General features: G+C 37.7%; 1 protein-coding gene across 3 annotated transcripts in view; it reads right to left on the reverse strand.

Moving 5' to 3' along the window:
• The window catches only part of plcb4a (phospholipase C, beta 4a), an 87,992-nt gene that overhangs the window by 43,721 nt on the left and 21,780 nt on the right, over positions 1-22,491 (reverse strand). For all 3 annotated transcript variants that reach the window (XR_010907994.1, XM_067454920.1, XM_067454919.1), the window contains exons 9-19: positions 21,454-21,554; positions 18,250-18,307; positions 17,926-18,034; positions 13,239-13,449; positions 10,376-10,469; positions 10,189-10,268; positions 6,654-6,738; positions 6,460-6,550; positions 3,368-3,463; positions 1,390-1,487; positions 149-293 (exon numbers count right to left, since the gene is read on the reverse strand). Coding sequence is in view for 2 of the 3 variants with exons in the window: in XM_067454920.1 (XP_067311021.1) it covers positions 149-293; positions 1,390-1,487; positions 3,368-3,463; positions 6,460-6,550; positions 6,654-6,738; positions 10,189-10,268; positions 10,376-10,469; positions 13,239-13,449; positions 17,926-18,034; positions 18,250-18,307; positions 21,454-21,554 (1,168 nt within the window). In the remaining variant the exon portion in view is untranslated. The remainder of the gene's footprint in view (positions 1-148; positions 294-1,389; positions 1,488-3,367; positions 3,464-6,459; positions 6,551-6,653; positions 6,739-10,188; positions 10,269-10,375; positions 10,470-13,238; positions 13,450-17,925; positions 18,035-18,249; positions 18,308-21,453; positions 21,555-22,491) is intronic.

A 22,491-nucleotide genomic window follows, 5' to 3' on the forward strand; every position in this document is an offset into this window, starting at 1 on the left:
AAAAAAGAAACTGACATTTTACTAAATGTAATAAATAAATAAAATTTCACAAAAGTCTCTATTCGCAAATGTTTTATGTCATATAAGTTCAATTCTTAACTTTGCATGGAAACATGGCTAATGTCTTTTTAGTGTGAAATGTACTTGCCCTCTGCTTCATCAAAGCCGATGAACTTCACCGCCTGGGCGTAGTTGACGATACTGGACAGATAAGGGTGGATGTTGGTAGTGGCCGCCACATACGTGTACGACTGAATCACTGCTAGTTCATCAGCCACATTCGTCTCGCCCACCTGCAACAAATAAACACCAGTGAATGTTTAAGGAAGCCTCGCTTACAAGTTACTTTTTTACAGACTTTGAACTTTACAGCACAACAGACTGTAAAGCATCTTTATTCTTTATGCATGACAGCGAGATTCCCATCATCAGAAGTTAAAGACACAGTAATGGGTAAATCTGGCAGGAATATAAAAGCTTCTGGAGCCCATTATCATGATAAGAGGCTTGAAGTGAAGTGTGTGTTCATTCACGACACACACACACACACACTGCTGATTGACTCCAATTCCTGTTATGGACGTGTTGAAGAGAAACTGCCAGAAGTCTTGCAGTTAAGATAATTACGCAAACTCTTTAAAACAGAGAAATAATAACTTCTTGAGAAGCTAAAAGCAATAGTTTACTCTCACATATGACTTTATTTCTTCTGTGGAAAATAAATGTTTAGCTAAATTATTCCTTGCACTGATAACTCAAACCATTAAAAAAAAGTTACTTCAAATAAAATAAATGTTAGCTGAAATCAAATAATAATAATGTAAACTTATTTTATTTCAGCTATTTGCCAAGGCAACCCATCTCAGTTTTTAGTTTAACTTGAATAATTAACTACCAATGAAATAAAGACGAAAAATAATATAGCCATAAAAAAGGAAATATAAATCAGTATATCAATAATTGTTAGTTTTGTGTGCTTTTTTGTCATTTTAGTACTTAAACTTATTTTATTTCAGTTTTTTCTTCTTCTTAAAGTATTAAAGTATTAAAATAACTAAAAACAAAATACAATTAATAAAAATGATATAGACAAAGCAAACAAACGCAAAAAATAAAAATAAAACAGAAAATCTATTCAGTATTCAATATTAATCAAAAGCTTATCAATATTGAATATGAATAAAAGCTATAATAGTACATCAATGATGCTACAATAACACTAATAAAAAGTCAAATAAGTAGATTCTTTTATTATGCTTTGTGTCATTACGAACACATTATTATTATTTTTTTAAATGCCTTTTTTCCCCATCAAAACAACAACGGCAAACCTTTAAGAAAATGTGAGTAAATGTTGATGTGTGTGTGAATTCTGAAGGATGTACGAACCTTTCTGGGTCTGAGCAGAACCTCTTCCTCACGATTCTCTTCCTCAGTGATCAGACATCCGTGAATCCGCTCGGGATGAGCTTCGTTCAACAGCTCTGCTAAAGAGGAAGAAATAAAGACGATGTGAAATCCATGCAACGCTTCATAATGCAGACCAGAAACAATACAGCACTTTCAGCTAACACAATTAAAAATATTCCAGATATGCCAATATGCAAAGGTTAGCCAATCATAATGGAAATCATTTGCATCAGAACAGATGCTCAGCAGAGTTATTTTAATATTATTTACCTAATATTACAGTATTTATTGGGGTACAAAAGCTTATAAATCATACAGAATGAGTTCTTTTGAAAATGTAAAAATGCAGAAAGTTGTGTGATGGGTAAGTTTAGGGGCAGTAAAGGAGGACAGAATATATGGTTTGTACAGCATAAAAACCATTACGTCTATGGTGAGTCCCCAGAAAGATAGCGCACCAGACGTGTGTGTGTGTTTGTGTTTATAAAATAAAAAAAAAATAAAAATAAGCTTTTTTATGCACTTTTATTTTATCCACATCCTGGCATTTCCAATCTTTTTTTTAATATATATTTATAATACTCCAGTATTATTTATGTACTATTATAGTTTTTATTAATATTATGAATTGGCTTTTACCTTTTTGAAATGTTTTAATATTTTCATTTCAACATATTTTAGATATTTGTTTTTAAATAAGATGTATATGTTTTTTGTAATTATCAGTATGTTGTGTGCTTCTGTCATTGTATATATAGCACATACAATTATAATATAACTATATATATATATATATATATATATATATATATATATATATACCAGTGGCGGCTACTGGTCTGTCAGAGAGGGGAAGCTCATTTTCGGCCAATTGTCTTATTTATTTAAAAGTAAATTCTGCCCTACGTTCCTTTTCAAGAAAATGGTCTTTTACCCTGTGAATGAATGAACGATCTAAAAAAAATATTAAACTCTGTAAAACTGAAACAAGGAATGTGGTGTATAATTGTGTGAAATGTATGATAAAAAAATCAAGCAATTTCGCCAAGCAAATATCAAAGAAATAGGTTGCAGCAGTTTTTATTTCGACTGAACTTGAGAAATCCGCGATGGGACTGAGAGCGAATAGCTTCAGTGATTCCTTATAGTACAGAATCGCTGTCAGTCAAAAGGAGATGCAGTCTTTCAACAGACCCTCCAATCATCACGCAGAAGCTCGGAGTCCGGGCCAGCCCACTCTCCATTCACTCCCAGAGACGCTGAGCGTCCGTGGGCGGGACATAATCGCAGCGTTTATCCAATGACCGTCTAGTTTCGAAGCGCTGAAAAAAAACGTTCAAAGCAGCCTCATTGAAGTCAATGGACGCTGGGCTTCAATAGGGAAATGCACTGTGACGCTGCGGGAATGTATGAGAAGGAAATCGAGTCAGCCGACCTGCTATATGTAACTTGATTCTGAACGAACTCTTCTTTGAGATGAACGTTTTCTAACGCATTTTTAGTCAATACAATGTTAATATAATAGTACATATTTGACTATTAATTTTGTGACATTATAAGGGAAGCCGAGCTTCCCTTGCAGTCTTAAAGAAATCGCCACTGATATATACCCTTTTTTATATTTTCATAAATCATATTCAGTGCCTTAAAATCAGTCACACGTTTTCTATACATCAGTCCCCGCCCACAACTGGTGATGGAATCTGCCCTGTTAGCTTAGCTCCTCCCCTGAGTAGCACAAACTGTAAATGCTCCACCCTCTTCTGGAAAAGGGGCGGGGAGCAGCAGCTCATTTGCATTTAAAGATACACACGAAAACATCCATGTTTTTGCTTCCAGTCAAAACGAGGCATTTTGTGCATGATATGATCAATGATCTATGGGGTAATTTGAGCTGAAACTTCACACACACACAATCTGGGGTCATAAAAGGTCCCCTTTAATGGCTCTTCCTCACCGGTGGACGTCTCCTCCTCGTTCTCATCTTCAAACATGTTTGTGGAGATGCTCGGCTCTCCGGCCTCCATGTGCTTCCTAAAGTGCTCCAGCTGTTCTGTTGATTTAAAAACATGTTTGACAAAACTCATTCATTCACATCAGTTTTTTATGAGGACCTTGAGAATTAAGTGTGTTGACATACTGGCAATGTAACTACTTCTTCCAAAACTTCCCATGGTTTCTGCCAAAATATCAGTTATGAGGCATTTACCACATGTCGTAATTACTACTGGTCATCAAAATTCCAAGTTTACAAGTTGTAATTATGAGTTCTACTAGGACGTGAGCTCCTTTTACTAGTTGGAATCCCATAATTACATTACTCCCAACATCGTGTAAACACACCTTTACTTCAGTTATGATGACCAGAATTTCAAAAGAAATTTTTTTACTTATGTTTTCTTTAGAAAAATTGTACAGTATTTGCTACATACCTACTTTTTTAGAAGTACATACACCGATCAGGCATAACATTATGACCACTGACAGGTGAAGTGAATAACACTGATGATCTCTTCATCACGGCTCCTGTTAGTCGGTGGGATATATTAGGCAGCAGGTGAAATTTTTGTCCTCAAATTTGATGTATTAGAAAAGCAGAAAAAATGGCCAAGCGTAAGGATTTGAGTGAGTTTGACAAGGGCCAAAATGTGATGGCTAGACGACTGGGTCAGAGCATCTCCAGAACTGCAGCTCTTGTGGGCTGTTCCCGGTCTGCAGTGGTCAGTATCTATCAAAAGTGCTCCAAGGAAGGAACAGTGGAGAACCGGCCACAGGGTCATGGGCGGCCAAGGCTCATTGATGCACGTGGGGAGCGAAGGCTGGCCCGTGGGGTCCGATCAAACAGACGAGCTACTGGAGCTCAAACTGCTCCAGAAGTTAATGCTGGTTCTGATAGAAATGCCTCAGCTGGTCAGGGCTGTTTTGTCAGCAAAAGGGGGACCAACACAATATTAGGTCATTATGTTATGCCTGATCGGTGCATGATTTTGTATGTCAGGGTATATACAGCAATCCTTAAGTTAAATGTACTACTTTTCAATACCTTTTTTACTACCTTGAGAATATTTTTTAAAACCATCACGACACTGAATTGCAAGTGTTAATCAGCGACCTTTCTGTTATTTACACAGATTTTGACATTTATAACATACAAAAAAGAATAGATTTAGAATCGACACCAGGATGAAATCTGTGATAAGTTATCATTCAGACACAGTAAAATAGATCTCAACATTCACAAAGGTTGGTTAAGGAAAAGCATTACTGCACACACATTTGATTTCAATTAATAATTGGTAATTCAGCAATTCAATTATTTAGTGTTTTTTTTTTCCAACAACAAAACCTGAGCCAAATATTACATTTCTATAACTGTGATAAGTTGTTGAATTTAACAAAATACTAAAAACTAGTGCTGTCAATCGATTAAAAACTTTAACTAGATTAATCACACATTTTTTCTGTGATTAATCGCAATAAAAAATAAATGTTTTGTACGTTTTTAATATATTTTTTTATATAATAATTTCACAGTTAACCAAATTAATGTAGAAACAACAAAGATAGTATATTTTAAATACGTGTTTAAATGGCATCTTTATATGAATGAAGACCAGTATTACTGATATTAATACAGCTTCTGATTTTTTTTTTTTTTTTTACATTTAAGGCTTTTACATTTATATTAGGCTTCAAAAATATAACAGTTTTTAATTTAAGTAAACTTAAAACAATGCTAACATAAACCCATAATAAATGTCATGTTTACTCCTGCCCTTCCTGTCTTAACAGTTAGGAAATATACAGAAATGTAATAAAGTTATCAAAGTTATATGTAGTCTGCACTGCATAAACTATAAATGAAATAGTTAATCCTTATTAAAGCTACAAAAGTTATTTAGTCAAGAGCAGCGAGTCATTTTCTCTGTTCCCTTTGTTCTTTAACTTTACTGACAGGAAGCCATATTGGCTGCTGTCCCTTTAAGAGCAGACACGCGGATCTCACTGTTTATATACTACTGTCTATGGATTGCGCCTCATTCTCTCACAACTCTTTTTGTTCATTTTAGACTTTATATAAATCATTTAAGATTGCTCTTATAAGGATAGTCGTTGAAGATATGCCTTGATAAAACGTAAGCCAGCCACTTCTGTTGAGCGCAGTGCTCTGAGATGATGCCGAACGACCGCTGAATATGACGTCAGCATCAAACACACGCCGAGACGGAGACGAAAGATCTTTGATTATGTGCCCAGATATGCTAAAGCCCATATTTAAACGAACTAACGCGAACGCAGATAGAATTTCAATCAGAATAGGACACCTGATAGTCTGAAAAAATAATACCTAATTTGGAAAAAAATAATACCTCTGAGACCACATTTAACACTTTTAATGGCCTTAAATTTGACAATTTTGATTTATCACTTTTTAATACTTTTTAAAACCCCGCGGACACCCTGTTAACTTTACTGACAGGAAGCTTTATTGGCTGCTGTCCCTTTAAGAGCAGACAGACACGCGGATCTCACTGTCTATGGATCGCGCCTCATTCTCTCACAACTCTTTTTGTTCATTTTAGTCTTTATATATATCATTTAAGATTACTCTTATGAGGATAGTCGTTGAAGATATGCCTTGAAGCAAGTCTAAAATAAAACGTAAGCCAGCCACTGCTGTTGAGCGCGCTGTGCTCTGAGATGATGCCGAACGACCACTGAATATGACGTCAGCATCAAACATACGTTGAGACGGAGACGAAAGATCTTTGATTATGTGCCCAGATATGCTAAAGCCCATATTTAAACGAACTAACGCGAACGCAGATAGAATTTCAATAGAATAGGACACCTGATAGTCTGAAAAAATAATACCTAATTTAGAAAAAAATAATACCTCTGAGACCACATTTAACACTTTTAATGGCCTTAAATTTGACCATTTTGATTTATCACTTTTTAATACTTTTTAAAACTCCGCGGACACCCTGTATGTATTAACTATGGTATTTAGTAGAAATGACTGTTAAAATGTATAGATATCACTACTTTTTTCAACTTCAGGTTTTAATCTTCTGTTCTTAATGAGGATTTTTCCTCTGAGGTCATTTGGAGACGGCAGAGGACAGCCGGCCTCCATCTGTAAGAGAGTGAAAGAGAAAACATTAGCAAGTAACTGTAGCTCTTGAATAAACACACACACGCACAAACACACACTAAATATTGTGTTGAAACACACTTACTGGGAAATCATCTAACGGCTGTTTAAGGAGCAAATCTCCAAAAATGTCCTCACAGTAGCGTGCCAGTTTATACTGCTGATGTTTCCTGAGGGACAGGTGAGATCACAGTGTGTTTATTGTGCTTTTTCTTATCATACTCATTTATTTATGTCATTTGTGGGATATTAATGGGAACCTGGGGCCCGTTCTTTGTACATCGCTTAAAGGTCCCGTTCTTCGCAATCCCATCTTTCAAACTTTAGTTAGTGTGTAATGTTGCTGTTAGAGCATAAATAATACCTGTACAATTATAAAGCTCAAAGTTCAATGCCAAGCGAGATATTTTATTTAACAGAAGTTCCCTTTCAAAGCCTACAGCGATCGGCCGGTTTGGACTACAGCAGGAAGTGCAGGGATGTAATGACGTCACTAGAACCGCTTGTTGACTAATCCTCCGCCCACAAGAACACACAAAATAGGGGGCGTGGTCTTGTTGCTCTCCCATGCGGAGAAGAGCGCTGAATGCGCTTGCATCTCCCCGTTATGGTAAGAGGCGGGACCTTTCCGGGCAAAGTGTGCTAAGCTGCTGTCCAATCACAACACGGGAAGCGCTGGCCCAATCAGAACTCGTTACGTGTTTCTGAAGGAGGGACTTCATAGAACAAGGAAATCATCAGGCCGTTTTTGGGACAGAGGAAACAGCGCTGTACAGATAAGTCAATTGTGTGAAAAATACTGTTTTTTTTTACACGCGAAACATGAACTCATGTTATATTGCACACTGTAAACATAATCAAAGCTTCGAAAACACGCAAAGAACGGGACCTTTAAATCATCTGAGATGATTTGACAGATCGCTGTGACAACTGATCTCTGGCTAATTTGGTTCTTCAACGAATTTGCAGATTGGATTAAAATATCTGGATTAAGTTATCTGAGATCACTGCTCATGTCTGTGTTCCCTCAAGAGGGCAGATGCATCGACACTCGAAACAACGATCAGCAATGCAGCGATTGGCTGGCATCAAGACAACGTAATGACATCATATAATTAAAAAAGCCACCTGGCAAAAAACAAATTTCTGGACCTTTAAAAGGAAACAGACAAACGACAAAACCAACATAAAAGTTAGATAAATAAATATGCACTGTTTTGATGAACACGATTCCCAATTATTTATATTCATGATTTTATAATAATTGTACACACTATACATTTTTATTTTAATCTTGTAATTAAATTTTTAAAGCTACACTGTGTGATATTTTCCCCCATCTAGTGGTGAAAAGGTATATGACCATCCAGTGAATAATAGTTTCTGTTCCTCTCAATTTCGATTTCGTTTCAACTCCAACGGTGGCCGATTTAGTAATGGCTTCCAGTTCGACCTCTTCGGTGAGTGTTGCTTCAACTCAAGTGATGAGGTTACTTTTGAAAACTATTATAATTTGCAGTTATTTAATTTACCAAATGATCTATGATCAAATGAATCTATGTAAAATGAATAATAGTTTTACGTTTTCGTTATTTTTAACCAGTTCATTGCTAACATCAGCTATCAGGTTCCCAGACGAATGCAAGCTAATCTTAGTAAAGAAACTTTTATCAGTGCTATCGTTATTCTGTATATTGTACGACATCACTAGTGTAAGGCAAACAAATTATAATGCAATTAAAATATTAATCTCATGTTATCCGTCATAGAACACGGATTTATGTTATAAGGTAAACAATACTTTTTCATCATTGACGTGAGGAAAACTATCCTAGACGTCGTTCTAGTGTTATGCACAGCACACCATGATATAATTAGCCAAGCAACAATAAAACTTCCAATATACACGAATAGGCTGAATTAATATTACCTGTCGAGAAGAAAGCAGGCAACGTCGGCTTTCTTTTTAAAATCGTTGCTCCTCATGAGCTCTTTCCATCTTGGAAAGGCCACTCCAGTATTTACTTTTGTCTTGTTGATTTGCCTGTTGCGTTGCCGTCTTAATTCTCTTTTCCGCTTCCTTGGCGACTCTGATACATATTCCGCAATGTTACTAGGTCCCCGACCCGAGTCGAATTCGGTAATCAGTTCCGGGACGTGGTTGCTTTCACACAGAAGGCGACCCGGCAATGTTCCGGGAATATTGCGGGTCCGACGTGCAGTGAAAGGGGCTTATTAGTGATCCTCCATCATCATATAGCAGCCTCAAGCAATCCCCCTCTTCACATTCGACACGGTGCCATCGAGTGTAAAAACGCGAAAAGCGAAGCTTGAATTTACGGGTATGTCCCTCTTTGGCTACTGTACTTTCAAGATGGAGGAGCAACATGGCGACCGGCATCCGAACCCTCACCCGTATGTATTTTCAATGGCATATTATAAACTTACGAGAATACTTTATTACTTGAAAGAAGTAAATATACATTAATGAGCACATATATTTTTGAAAGAACTAAGTGATTTTAGCTAAGAATAAACTAAAAAAGTTACACAGTGTAGCTTTAATTCAATTTAAAGCAGATTAGTAATGTGACAATATTAATTAAAGTTTCTTAATGGTCAAGATCAAATTATCTGCATCTCTTGCGCTGCATCAAACCACTCCCATATTATCCGTCATCACACATTAATGCAAAACGGAGATTAACTGCACAATGTGTGTAAACCTCCAGTACAACTATAAAGTAATTATTCCATCACAGTTCACAAATAAATCTGTCAATCAAGCGACTCTGTCTATAGAATTATACGCACATTTTACACAACATTAAAATATTACTTTCAAATAAACTTTTGTATTTATTACTATTTTAAATTATTATCGATCACACGAGCTTTCGCATTAAACATAGACTGGAGCTTTCAATGTTGATGCTATAGCTTGATACAAAAAATAAAGAAAAAATGTGTGCAAATAATTTGTTGAAAAGCAGAGAACAGTAGCCATTCCTTTCAACCGAAACAACCAGAGGGAGAGAGAGGGCTCACGTGAGAGAGAAAGAGTGTGTGTGTGTGTGTGTACGCTGTATGTTTGCAGTCACTGAGCTAATAATAGTCATAGATCGAGCCTATGTGACGTGCTTGTGCATGATTTGGCAATCGGGGACAGCCATACGCTGCAAAAAATCAGGCCGACTCCCTGAACTTTTAAAACATGCTTAAAAATTATCGTAAGGTTGGGAGGTGCTCCTAACGTGCTCGGCTCGTTTCGCATTTCCTCTCACACGCTGCGAGCCGCGACCATACGAGCATACACGAAGTCCACGCGATTTCTCCAGAAAAAAAAAAATCGTCTGCGAGTTCGTACGAAATTGCACCGTGTACGCCCGCCTTAATGTCTTGTAATAAAGTAGCAGTGGATGCAATCTAATCCCGTTTACATGAAATAAGCTCCTGAGCAGGTTTAAGATGACGGACCTGTTGCTTTGACAGCAAGTCCAGGATGAGCGCTGAAGAACCAAACAAACCGAGATCATGCCAAATCATCAATAATCAAATCCAGCTAACTGAGTTAGCGATGTACGAGGAACAGGCCCCTGGATGAGAAAGCGCATACGTACGTGCAGTGGTTTTCAAAGGACAGAATCACAGGATACTCCGATGTCATGAAGGCCGTCTCTTTAATTCCCTGAATGACGTCCTGCATAAAGCATACTGTAAATGTGTTTCAGTCTAAACAAAGTATTCATACAGATACGTTTCCTAAAGCGGCGGAGATATCTGGAGAGTTTACTGAAGAAAGCACACCTTGAACAGGACGTCTGTGCACATGGCCTTGCCGTGGGTGATTATGGGCTCCTGATCTTCCCCTTTTCCATCCCAGCAGTCCAGCTCAACACACCTGCCAACAAAACAATACGCCACATGTTTCAGACAACAATATACTCACTATGACAGACGCTGCATCACTTTTAAGTATGGCTTTGAGTCATATGCTGCAGAAATCACATTCCTCATCAGTATCTTTGTCTTGTTTTGAAATAACACCATCTATACATCAGCAGCCTACAGGAAGACGCAGCACTGCAAGCTATTTCCTGTTCTGTTGAACGATTTATTACTAAGATCATACACTTTTTATTTCTTATTTTTAATAGATGTTTCAATAATGTAAAAAAAAAAAAATATATATATATATATATATATGAATCAAAGTTGATGTATTTGTATGTAATTTAAAAAAGAGCATCAATAAATTCTCATATTGTTTTTTTTTAAAAGAAATTTAAGAAAGAAAATGCATTATTACCCATTTACCCAAAATACTCAAACAGAGATAAATTAATGTTATTTGAAATGCAACATAAACAGATGACTTCTACATTAACATTATTTCTATCTATCTATCTATCCATCCATCTTTCTATCTCTTTCTTTCCTTCCATCCATCTTTTTATCCATCCATCCTTCTTTCTCTTTCTTTCTTTCTTTCTTTCCATCCATCCATCCATCATCCATCCATCCATCCGTCTTTCAATCAATCCATCCATCCATCCATCCTTCTTTCCTTCCTTCCATGCCTTTCTATACATCCATCCTTCTTTCTTTCCTTTCTTCTATCCACCTTTCTATCCATCCATCCATCCATCCATCCTTCCTTCCTTCCTTCCTTCCTTCCTTCCTTCCTTCCTTCCTTCCTTCCTTCCTTCCTTCCTTCCTTCCTTCCTTCCTTCCTTCCTTCCTTCCTTCCTTCCTTCCTTCCTTCCTTCCATCAATCCTTTTCTTTCCTTCCATCCATCCACCCTTTTCTTTCCTTCCATCCATCCACCCATCCATCCTTCTTTCTATCCATCCATTCATTCTTCCTACGATCCACCCGTCCATCCATCCTTTTAATAACTGTAACTGATTTTTTTTTTTAAGGGGGGGTGAAACACTCAGTTTCAGTCAATCTCATGTCAATCTTGAGTACCTATAGAGTAGTATTGCATCCTTCATATCTACAAAAAGTCTTTAGTTTTATTATATTTATAAAAGAAATATGGGCTGTACCGAGTCTTTCCGGAAAAAACTGAGCGCCTGGAGGCGTATCGAGTGGGCGGAGCTAAAGAAAGACGATCGCAAAGCGGTGACGTCCTCAAGCGTGGAGAAACTCATGGCTATCGAGCTATAGATATATGATCAAGAATCATCCGGAGGCTGAAATAAACTGAACAGGAGAAACAGCAACAGCAGGACGTCCGTCTCTGTGGTATGGACTGTATTTAGTGGCCTGTCAACATTTGTGTGTGTTTACTCGCAGTTTATGAGGACATGATTCGGTTTATGGACTATTGTATGCGACTAAACCTTAGCAGTAGCAAGCAAAACGGTTTTGCACGTCAGACTAGTGTAACGTTATACATAGAACAACAATGGAGTCCGTTAGCGCATTTGAATGACGAAGCACGCGATCGTGTCGTTTACTGATGTTTACTCGCGCAACGATAGCCGACAGCAGAGACATTTGAAGCAGTTTTACTCACCGGCTGCTTCCAAAGCAGGACCGAACCTTTATCGCTGGGACCGCTCCGTCAAAAACACACTTCTTTGGTATGATTTGGTGAAGTCCTGTTACAGCAGTGACCGTGGAGATCCACTTTTGCGACTGAAGCGATGTTGTGAAGCTTCCCGTCATTTCTGCGTTCAAATCGGTTCAAATGCAGCGCTGCCTTCCCGGAATGCTGTGCGGAAGCGTTGAAGTCGCTTGATGTCACCCATAGGAATAAAGTGGAGCGCGGCGCGGACTATAACGACGACTGGATCTGCAGCTTGAGGGCAGTGTTTATGGGCGTGCATTTCCTCTCTCGCTCTAGTCACGCGCGCGCACCCTACCGGGAGAAGAGCCCGTACGGCCCATACAAGGACCTTCTGCTCTTATTAACGTCAAGCCGAGCCATACTCGAAAAAAACTCTCCGAAACTTGTGAGAAACCGGAAGGAGTATTTTTAACACAGAAATACTCCATCAAACGTCCAACATTATTTTTGAAACGTTGTCCATGTTTAGGATGGGAATCCAAGTCTTTAACAGTGGAAAAAGCTCAGTGTGCATGAAACAGCATTTCACCCCCCCCCCCCCCCCCTTTAAATAATATCTCATGCTTTACAGAATAACAGATGCAACAATGTTTAAAAATATATATTAATCAAAGCTGATGTAGTTTTTTTAATTTAAAAAAGTGCATTAAAAAATATTCTCTCAATAAAAATGCAATATTTTTTTCTCCCAAGAAATAAAATTAATAGGCATTTAAAATTAAACAATTGTAAAACGAATTCTCATAATAATGGAATAATGTTTAAGAAAGTTATTGAAAGTTAAATGTTAATCATTTAAAAATAACCATATAAACAAAATAATAAATATTCTATCTAATGCTTTACAGAAAAGATGTATCAATAATGTTTGAAAACATTAATTAAAGCTGATGTATTTTTGTAATTTAAAAAGTATATCAAAAATATTATCTATATCATATATATCCAATATCATAATAAAGCAATAATACTTGTTATTTTCATTACTGTTAATGTTTGTTAATGTTATTAATGAAAGTTACCCGTTACCCATTTAACCCACCCAGATAAATGAGTGATGACGTGTTATGTGAGATGATCATGTGACGTACCTGCAGCCGGTCAGCAGCACCTGTCTGTACATCTCCACCGAGGATCTGCCTCCGAACTGTCTGCCAATCAGGTAGGTGTTGTGAGACGAGTTGATGAAGTAATGAGAGAGCGGATGATCCATCTCCTGATAAACCTCCAGCCGGTCCAGAAAAACAGGAGCGTTCTCATCAGACATCAGATACCGGCAGAACCCGTCACATGACATCAGACCTGCACAAACACATCCATTAATCCAGGCATGTCTAAACCAGATCCTGTTTAAGACAATCCTTTAATGTTGTTAAATATCTGTCTGTTGGGATACTGTACCTCAACACTAGGTGGTGCTGCCAGATTACAAAACAGCTTTTACATAATCAGATATGAACAATGAGAACAAGCCATAAACATGCATTCAAGTCATAATAATGTTATTTTTACTGTGTAGCAAATCTAGACAACATGAGAGTACATTTTATATTATTAAACAGCAATTTGTCAAATTAATATTAGGCCCAAATTATATCATTTAGTTTAAATGGGGTGTAGAAAGTAGTTTGCCTGGAAAAACTATCAACACCCTGCTATTTTTCAAGTTCTCCCACTTAGAAATCATGGAGGGGTCTGACATTGTCCTCATAGATGCATGTCCACTGTGAGAGACATAATCTATAAAAAATAAATAAAGAAATCACAATATATGATTTTTTAACTATTTATTTGTATGATACAGCAGCAAATAAGTATTTGAATACCTGTCTGAATTCTGACCCTCAAAGACCTTTTAAGCCAGGTGCACACTGTGCGATTTTGGCCACGATTTGGCCGTCTGGTAGCCTAGAAATCTAGAGCACCCTAGCGGCAGCAAATTTAATTTGCCCGCAAGTGTGGTCTAGCAACTCTCAATTCCTATCTGAGCTGTATTCCTCAGAATCTGGACGGCCCAATCACATCGTGTAGGTAGGCTATAGAGTCGGCGGGCGGGGCCATAATGACGAGGGCCGAGTTGCGTTTGCGTGCTTCTAGTAACACAGTCTTCTAGTAAACACAGAAACTGGCGAACGGCGGCGGTCTTTCGAATCAGCTCTGCCCGCGCCTCCGGAAGACTTGGAGTTAAGCTTTCCTCTGAGAAGAGAACAAAGAACGGCACTGAAGTCATTCTTAAGAAGGGAAGATGTGTTCGTAGTTTAGCCGACCGGATACGGCGAATGTTTAATCAGTCAGCGAGCTCTGCTTCACCGTCGTTGCTCTGGTTGGTGTAGCGCTATCCTATCGCGTGCAGAGGGAGTTTGAAAGACAACCGTTTATCCCGCCCCTCGGACTGAGCTGTCAATGGTGAGTTTCCAGACCAAACATCTTGATGTGGGTCTGGCTTGTCAGGCTAGCCGTCTGGGACAAATTTAGCAAATCCTAAAAGATTCCTCTGATCCTAGGCAAAAATCTGACGTCTTTGGTCGTTAGTTTGACATGTTCACCGGCAGCCGATTAATGAGCGCTGCGATCAAATTTAACCTCAGACGAAATTCTGGCAGTGTCAGAAGATTTGGCACACAATCCTGCAGTGTGACTTCTCCTACGACGACAATCAAATATCTCCGTTTTTCAAGACAAACTATGACCAAAACGAGTACTAGAGATTTCTCTGTAGCCAGCATTTCAGTCCCGCGTGTAATTCAGCTCACTGTCACCGAACGCGCCATTCATGGATGTTATAAAACTCCGGGTGAGTTTTCTTGCGCTCGTCCGTTTTTAGCGCGCCTTAACTATCGTGCAGTCTGACATTAATGTCAACTTAGATCTTACAGTGTGACATGGCGATCATGTTCGTACAGTCTGACAAGGGACAGTTGCAAAGGATTTTGAAAAATCACACAGTGTGCAGGACCCATTAGTCTGCCTTTAAAATGTCCACCTCCACTCCATTCATTATCCTAAATTAGATGCACCTGTTTGAGGTCATTAGCTGCATAAAGACACCTGTCCACCCCATACAATCAGTAAGAGTCCAACTACTAACATGGCCAAGACCAAAGAGCTGACCAAAGACACAAGAGACAAAATTGTACACCTCCACAAGCCTGGAAAGGGCTGCGGGGAAATTGCCAAGCAGCTTGGTGAAAAAGGTCCACTGTTGGAGCAATCATTAGAAAATGGAAGAGGATTAACATGACTGTCAATCCATGCAAGATCTCACCTCTTGGGGTCTCAATGATCCTAAAAAAGGTGAGAAATCAGCCCAGAACTACACGGGAGGAGCTGGTCAATGACCTGAAAAGAGCTGGGACCACCATTTCCAAGGTTACTGTTGGTAATACGCTAGGGCTGTCAAAATTGCTCAAAAATGACGTTTGAATATTCCCTCTAAAACAAACACGAACATCTGTGTGCGCATTTTCTCAATGATGCGCATTACGTCAATAACAGGGCAAATGAATACAAAGAGACATAACTACCTGTATAGGTAGTCTATTTACGTTTATACATATTTGACAACTTACACAAAAACAAGTATATTAACTAATGGCCTTTGGAGCGAGCTCAAACTCTGTGTTTCTCAGCGACAGGTCAGAAACCTGACTGATCTAGAGAAGATCTGTGTGGAGGAGTGGGCCAAAATCCCTCCTGCAGTGTGTGCAAACCTGGTGAAAAACTACAGGAAACGTTTGACCTCTTAAATTGCAAACAAAAGCTACTGAACCAAATATTAACATTAATTTTCTCAGGTGTTCAAATACTTATTAGCAGCTGTATCATACAAATACATATTTAAAAATTCATACATTGTGATGTCTGGATTTTTTTTTTAGATTATGTCTCACAGTGGACATGCACCTACGATGACAGTTTCAGACCCCTCCTCTCTGTATATACAGTCCAAGTCAAAAGTTTGGAAATATTAATATTTTGTATGTTTTTGAGTCTCTTCGGCTCATCAAGACTGCATTTATTTGATCAAAACTACAGAAACAAAGTTATATCGTGAAATATTATTACAATTTAAAAATATATATATTTGAATATACTTTACTTTAAAATGCAATTTATTCCTGTGATCAAAGCTCAATATTTTTAGCATCATTACTCCAGTCACATGATCCTTCAGAAATCATTCCAAAATGATGACGTATTATCAATGTTGGAAACAGTTGTGCAAATAATATTTTTTGGAACCTGTGATACTTTTTTAGGATTCATTGATGAATAAAAAGTTAAAAAACAGCATTTATAAAAAAAAATAGAAATTATCTAACAATATAATTCTTAACTATGACTTTATTCATTTAACACACCCTTGCTGAATAAAAGTAATAGTTTCTTTAAAAATATTACTTACACCACACTTCTGAAAGGTAGTGTATATTGTTACAAAATATTCATATTTTAAATACATTTGAAAAAATTTTTTTTTTTTTTTTATTCATCAAAGAATCCTGGAAAAATGATCACAGCTGTTTCTAACATTGATAATAAATCATCATATTAGAATGATTTCGGAAGGATCGTGTGATTCTGAAGACTGGAGTAATGATGCTGAAAATTCTGCTTTGATTACAGGAATAAATTACACTTAAAATTATATTAAAATCAAAAATTATAATTTAATATTGTAATATAAACTTTGTCGTCTATTTTTGATCAAATATATGCAGGTTTTATGAGCATAAGAGACATCTTTAAAAAACATTAAAATTAGTAATGTTTCCCAATTTTGACAGTTACTGTAAGTGCTGCACAATGCCAGCACTTGGGGCGGGTCCAAATCCACTTTTGCTAGTTTAATTGAGGAAAAGATGGTCAGCGCACCAGACGCATGGTCCAAAAGGGTTTTACCATGTATCTTAAAGCTACACTGTATAACTTTCTTAGTTTTTTCTTAGCTAAAAACACTTAGTTCTTTCAAAAATATATGTGCTCATTAATGTATATTTACTTCTTTCAAGTAATAAAGTATTCTCGTAAGTTTATAATATGCCGTTGAAAATACATACGGGTGAGGGGTTCGAACGGCGGTCGCCATGTTTCTCCTCCATCTTGAAAGTACATTAGCCAAAGAGGGACATACCCGTAAATTCAAGCTTCGCCTTTGGCGTTTTAACACTCGATGGCACTGTGCCAAATGTGAAGAGGGGGATTGCCATGTTAATCTTGGACTATATTGGCCACCGTAGGAGTTAAAACGAAATCAGAATTGAGAGGAACAGAAACTATTATTCACTGGGGGAAAATATCACACAGTGGAGCTTTAATGAGTCACTGGTTTATTGTAACACCCAAAACACTAATCAGAGTCTCATCTCCCATTCCCTTTTAAAGCCATCGCACTCACACCATAGCGGATTCACTATTTACATGGAGGAATTTGCGAGTGGAAAGACTGAACGTTTCTCCAGGTAGTAATCTTTTTATTTCAAATATTTAAAAATGTGTGTGCTGCTGTGCATCCCTTTGTGTGTAATAAGCAGTGTATGCACGTTGTGCACCGCCTATAGACTCCAACAATGCTCCTGAACACATCTGGTTTTCAGACCGGACACCCATGGGTTAACAGATGCGCCAGCTGCACTTGATATTTAAACAACGTGGAGCTAGAAGTGAAAATAAGAACTCCGTCGGACTGAAACTAGCAGAAAACACTGTCGTTACATTGCATCGTGTGTATGATAGGGCCCATACAGTCAGATACAAAAACAATAACATAGCACACACCTTTCATCTTCAGTGTCTCATCAGGTTCGTAACGCTCAATAATTTGGAAAGCGCATTTACAGTCGAAGAATGGGAAGAGGATTTCATTCAGACGTGGATCTCTCTGATTCTACCAACGAGAAAAAACATTAACTAGGTCAAGGGTCCCAAGAAATGTGTTAAAAGTATCTTTCTCTAATATATATGCAAAAGACACAACAGAGCAAAAAATTAAATCATATATGATCTAATGTTTAATGTTTGTTCAGGATGCATTAACTCTAATGACTGCTGGACGCTCACATGCAGGATATTAAAAAGTTAATAAAAGGAAACATTGCTTACTTCATTCAAAAAGTGGACTAACTGGTCAACGCTCAAATAGTCGCCTTTGTCTCCTTTGCTGAAAAGAAAGACAACAGGAAGAGTTTTTAACCTGAAATCAGAATCCTTGAGTGATGTTTCTGTTGTTCCAGTGAATGATTCCTCAATTCATTAATGTGGGTTTTTCCAGCTCACTCTACTCATGTTTCTCATTCAGTCTAGTTAGATTAATGGTTTAATATTCAAGCTCCTCAGGCAATGCATGTTTAAATATAACACTGTTAGTTTATTGTTGTGTAGCTCGTGGGAAAAACTCTAGGACGAACTTGACAGCAAACTATTGTAGGTCACTGAAGAAATTTTGATCAGGAGGTGAAGTCAGGATGAAACGGCATTCACAAGCCATTTTACTTACATAACGTGACACACTATATTGCCAAAAGTTTTGAGATGTCTGCCTTTACATACACATGAACTTTAATGACATCCCATTCAGGGCCGGCCCTGACCAATTTGCTGCCCTAGGCAAGATTTTACTTGGTGCCCCTTGTATCAAGGTTTTTATTTGTTGGTAGTTTTTTTATAATTTAAAAAATAAAAAATTAACAAACACACACACACACACACGTCTGGTTCACTATCTTTGTGGGAACTCTCCATAGACGTAATGGTTTTTATACCGTACAAACCATATTTTATATCCCCATACACTGCCCCTAAACCTACCCATCACAGGAAACATTCTGCATTTTTACTTTCTCAAAAAACATATCCTGTATGATTTATAAGCATTTTGAAAAGTGGGGACCGGCTCACTTTTCAATGAGCCGGCTGAAAAGTGACTACTATCAGCTATTACTATCCTTATGGGAACATTTGGGGGACATATGGGGTCCCCACAATGTAATATAAACAAGGACACACACACACACAACAATGTGTGTATACATATATCCTCCACTAAGCATGCTCATGTTTTCACCATGAATTAAACTTTTTAAGAAATTTGTATATTTAGTGTTGCATGTTTTTTTTTTTTTTAATTTAGCTATTTTAGATAAACCTGTATATAAATATCATTACTAATTTCAGAAAATAAATTTTACAAACGCCATATATTCCCTTACAATTGCACAACTGAGTAAAAACATTAGGCTATTAAAAAAAAAAAAAAAAAAGTATATATACATATATATATATGTTTATAAACAATTGACATGATTTTTTACAGATTCTGATCACCCAGAACAGTTGCTCATATAAAGTTCAAAATAAAAAATACCTGGAATTAATTAGCAAACATTCATATTTAGATAATGCATGTAGATAAACTGTTCATTCATTTCATCACTTTACCTCTGTCTTTATCCCCTTATTCCTTTATATTCCTGTATCAGAGTGCTTCAGTCTTTTTGACACATTGGCCATCCGTCATAAATAATTAGGCAACTTTCCAACTTTCACTGGCGCGAGCAAACAAACACATTCCTGTCTGTTAGATGCGCGAGAGGCGACGCAACAACAAATTCCCAACGTTAAACTGATCGCGCGTTCAATATCGGACACACTAAAGCACTCGCTGGGCAGGAGGAGATTGATGCGGTGGTCTGGGACGAGTCTGGGGATTTGTTTAAGGTTTTTTGTGGTAATATTTTGAATTAATATTAATAAAAAGTAGCAGTAATAAAACCGGAAAAATCACTCATTTTGGCGCCCCTATGGACGAGTGGCGCCCCTAGCATTTGCCTATTCCGCCTATGCCAAGGGCCGGCCCTGATCCCATTGTTAATCCGTAGGGTTTAATATGGAGTCGGCCCACCCTTTGCAGCTCTAACAGCTTCAGCTCTTCTGGGAAGGCTTTCCTCAAGGTTTAGGAGTGTGTTTATGGGGATTTTTGCCCATTCTTCTAGAAGCTCATTTGTGAGGTTAGACACTGATGTTGGACGAGAAGGCCTGGCTCTCAGTCTCCGCTCTAATTCATCCCAAAGCTGTTCTATCGGGTTGAGCTCAGGACTCTGTGCAGGCCAGTCAAGTTCCTCCACACCAAACTCCTCATCCATGTCTTTATGAACCGACGCTTTGTGCACTGGAGCGCAGTCATGTTGGGACAGGAAGGGGCCATGCCCAAACTGTTCCTACAAAATTGTCCAAAATGTCTTGGTATGCTGAAGAATTAAGAGTTCCTTTCCCTGGAACTAAGGGGCCAAGCCCAACCCCTCAAAAACAACCCCCACATCATAACCCCCCCACCACCAAACTTTACACTTGACACAATGCAGTCAGGCAAGTACAGTTCTCCTTGTAACCGCCAAACCCAGACTAGTCCATCGGATCACCAGACAACGAAGCGTGATTGGTCACTCCAGAGAACACGTCTCACTGCTGCGGCTGCTTTACTCCACTGCATCCCACACTTTGCATTGTTCTTGGTGATGTAAGGCTTGGATGAGCTGCTCGGCCATGGAAACCCATTCCATGAAGCTCTCTACACACTTCTTGAGCTCATCTGAAGGCCACAGAAGTTTGGAGGTCTGGAGCTGTTGACTCTGCAGAAAGTTGTTGACTTCTGTGCACTGTGACCCTCAGCATGCGCTGATCCCGCTCTGTGATTTAACGTGGCCTATCACTCCGTTGCTGAGTTGCTGTTGTTCCCAATCGCTTCCACTTTGTTATAATCCCACTAACAGTTGAGCGTGAAATATTTAGTAGTAGTAAATTTCAGGAATGGAAATATTTATCTATTTATTTTTTATTTATTGTATTTATTTTTTATTTATTCATTTTTTGGAGGTTGGTATTATTAACTAAAAAAAAAGAAAAAGGAAATCAAAATGAAAAATGATGACCTTATAAAATAAATGCTTGTTTTATGAAATGTGAAATTAAAAGACATAATAAAGGATAAAATATATATATATATATATATATATATATATATATATATATATATATATATATATATATATATATATATATATATATATATATATATATATATATATATATATATTTAAAACATCATATAATACTAGGCCTTCTAAGGAATAAAATATTGTGTTAAGAAAAACAGGGTTAAATAAACTTTATAATGACTATAAAAGATAAAAATCCATATTTCTTTCTACAAACCATTTATCAAAATACTAAAATAAATAATTTGCTTGAACATGAGCAATGGAATATTTATTATTAAAATATTAACTGATGTACAGGATGCATGCTTACAATTTCTTGAAGAGTTCTTCGATATCAGTTCTGGGACAAATCTTCTGCGTAAGGCTGTAGAACTTGTCAAAGGTGAAGATCTCAGGCTCGATTTCATCGTTCTGGTAAAAGACATGAATAGGAATCAAGTGTTCTCCAATCAGAAACAAACCACCAGGATGGGTTGAAATTCATTAGTAACAAACATTAGCAACCATACTACTCAAACTATTGCTGCAATAGGCCTATGTATGCATGTTGCCAAAGAGAAGATGCAACATAAAGAGGTCATGTGACAACAAATGTAGCATATAAACATTGCATATTGTGTGCTGTGCAGCATGGAGCAATCATTAGTATTCAGTTCATTATCATCATGCAAATGTAACGCTTTTTAAAACTTGCAAAACTGACTGATCGATTTAACTGATCGTAAAAATAATGATTTAAACAACTATACAGTTCAAATAACAGGTTTTTAAAAAAACAAAAACATATAATGATAAAGCTCACATTTCAGCCTTTAAAACATCATTTGTGTAATAATTGTTTTGAATTTAAGAATGTGCTAATATTTTCGGTCTACAGGCTGAATGCAGGGTGTGCAGGTTTCACCAAGTCAAATCGCCAAACTCTTGCCAGGCCAATCACGTCGTGTATAGAGTCGGTGGGCGGGGCCATAATGACGACGGCCGAGTTGCGTTTGCGTGCTTCTAGTAAGCACAGAAACTGGCGAACGGCGGTCTTTCGAATCAGCTTTGACCGCGACTCTGGAAGACTTGGAGTTAAGCTTTTCTCTGAGAAAAGAACAAAAAACGGCACTGAAGTCATTCTTAAAAAGGGAAGATGTGTTCGGAGTTTAGCCGACCGGATACGGCGAATGTTTAATCTGTCAACGAACTCCGTTTCACCTTCGTTGCTCTGGTTGGTGTAGCGCTATCCTATCGTGTGCAGAGGGAGTTTATAAGACAACCGTTTATCCGCCCCTCGGATTGAGCTGCCGATGGTGAGTTTCCAGACCAAACATCTTGACGTGGGTCTGACTTGTCAGGCTATTTA

Source organism: Pseudorasbora parva, chromosome 10 (assembly GCF_024679245.1).
Source record: "Pseudorasbora parva isolate DD20220531a chromosome 10, ASM2467924v1, whole genome shotgun sequence".
Taxonomy (NCBI): domain Eukaryota; kingdom Metazoa; phylum Chordata; class Actinopteri; order Cypriniformes; family Gobionidae; genus Pseudorasbora; species Pseudorasbora parva.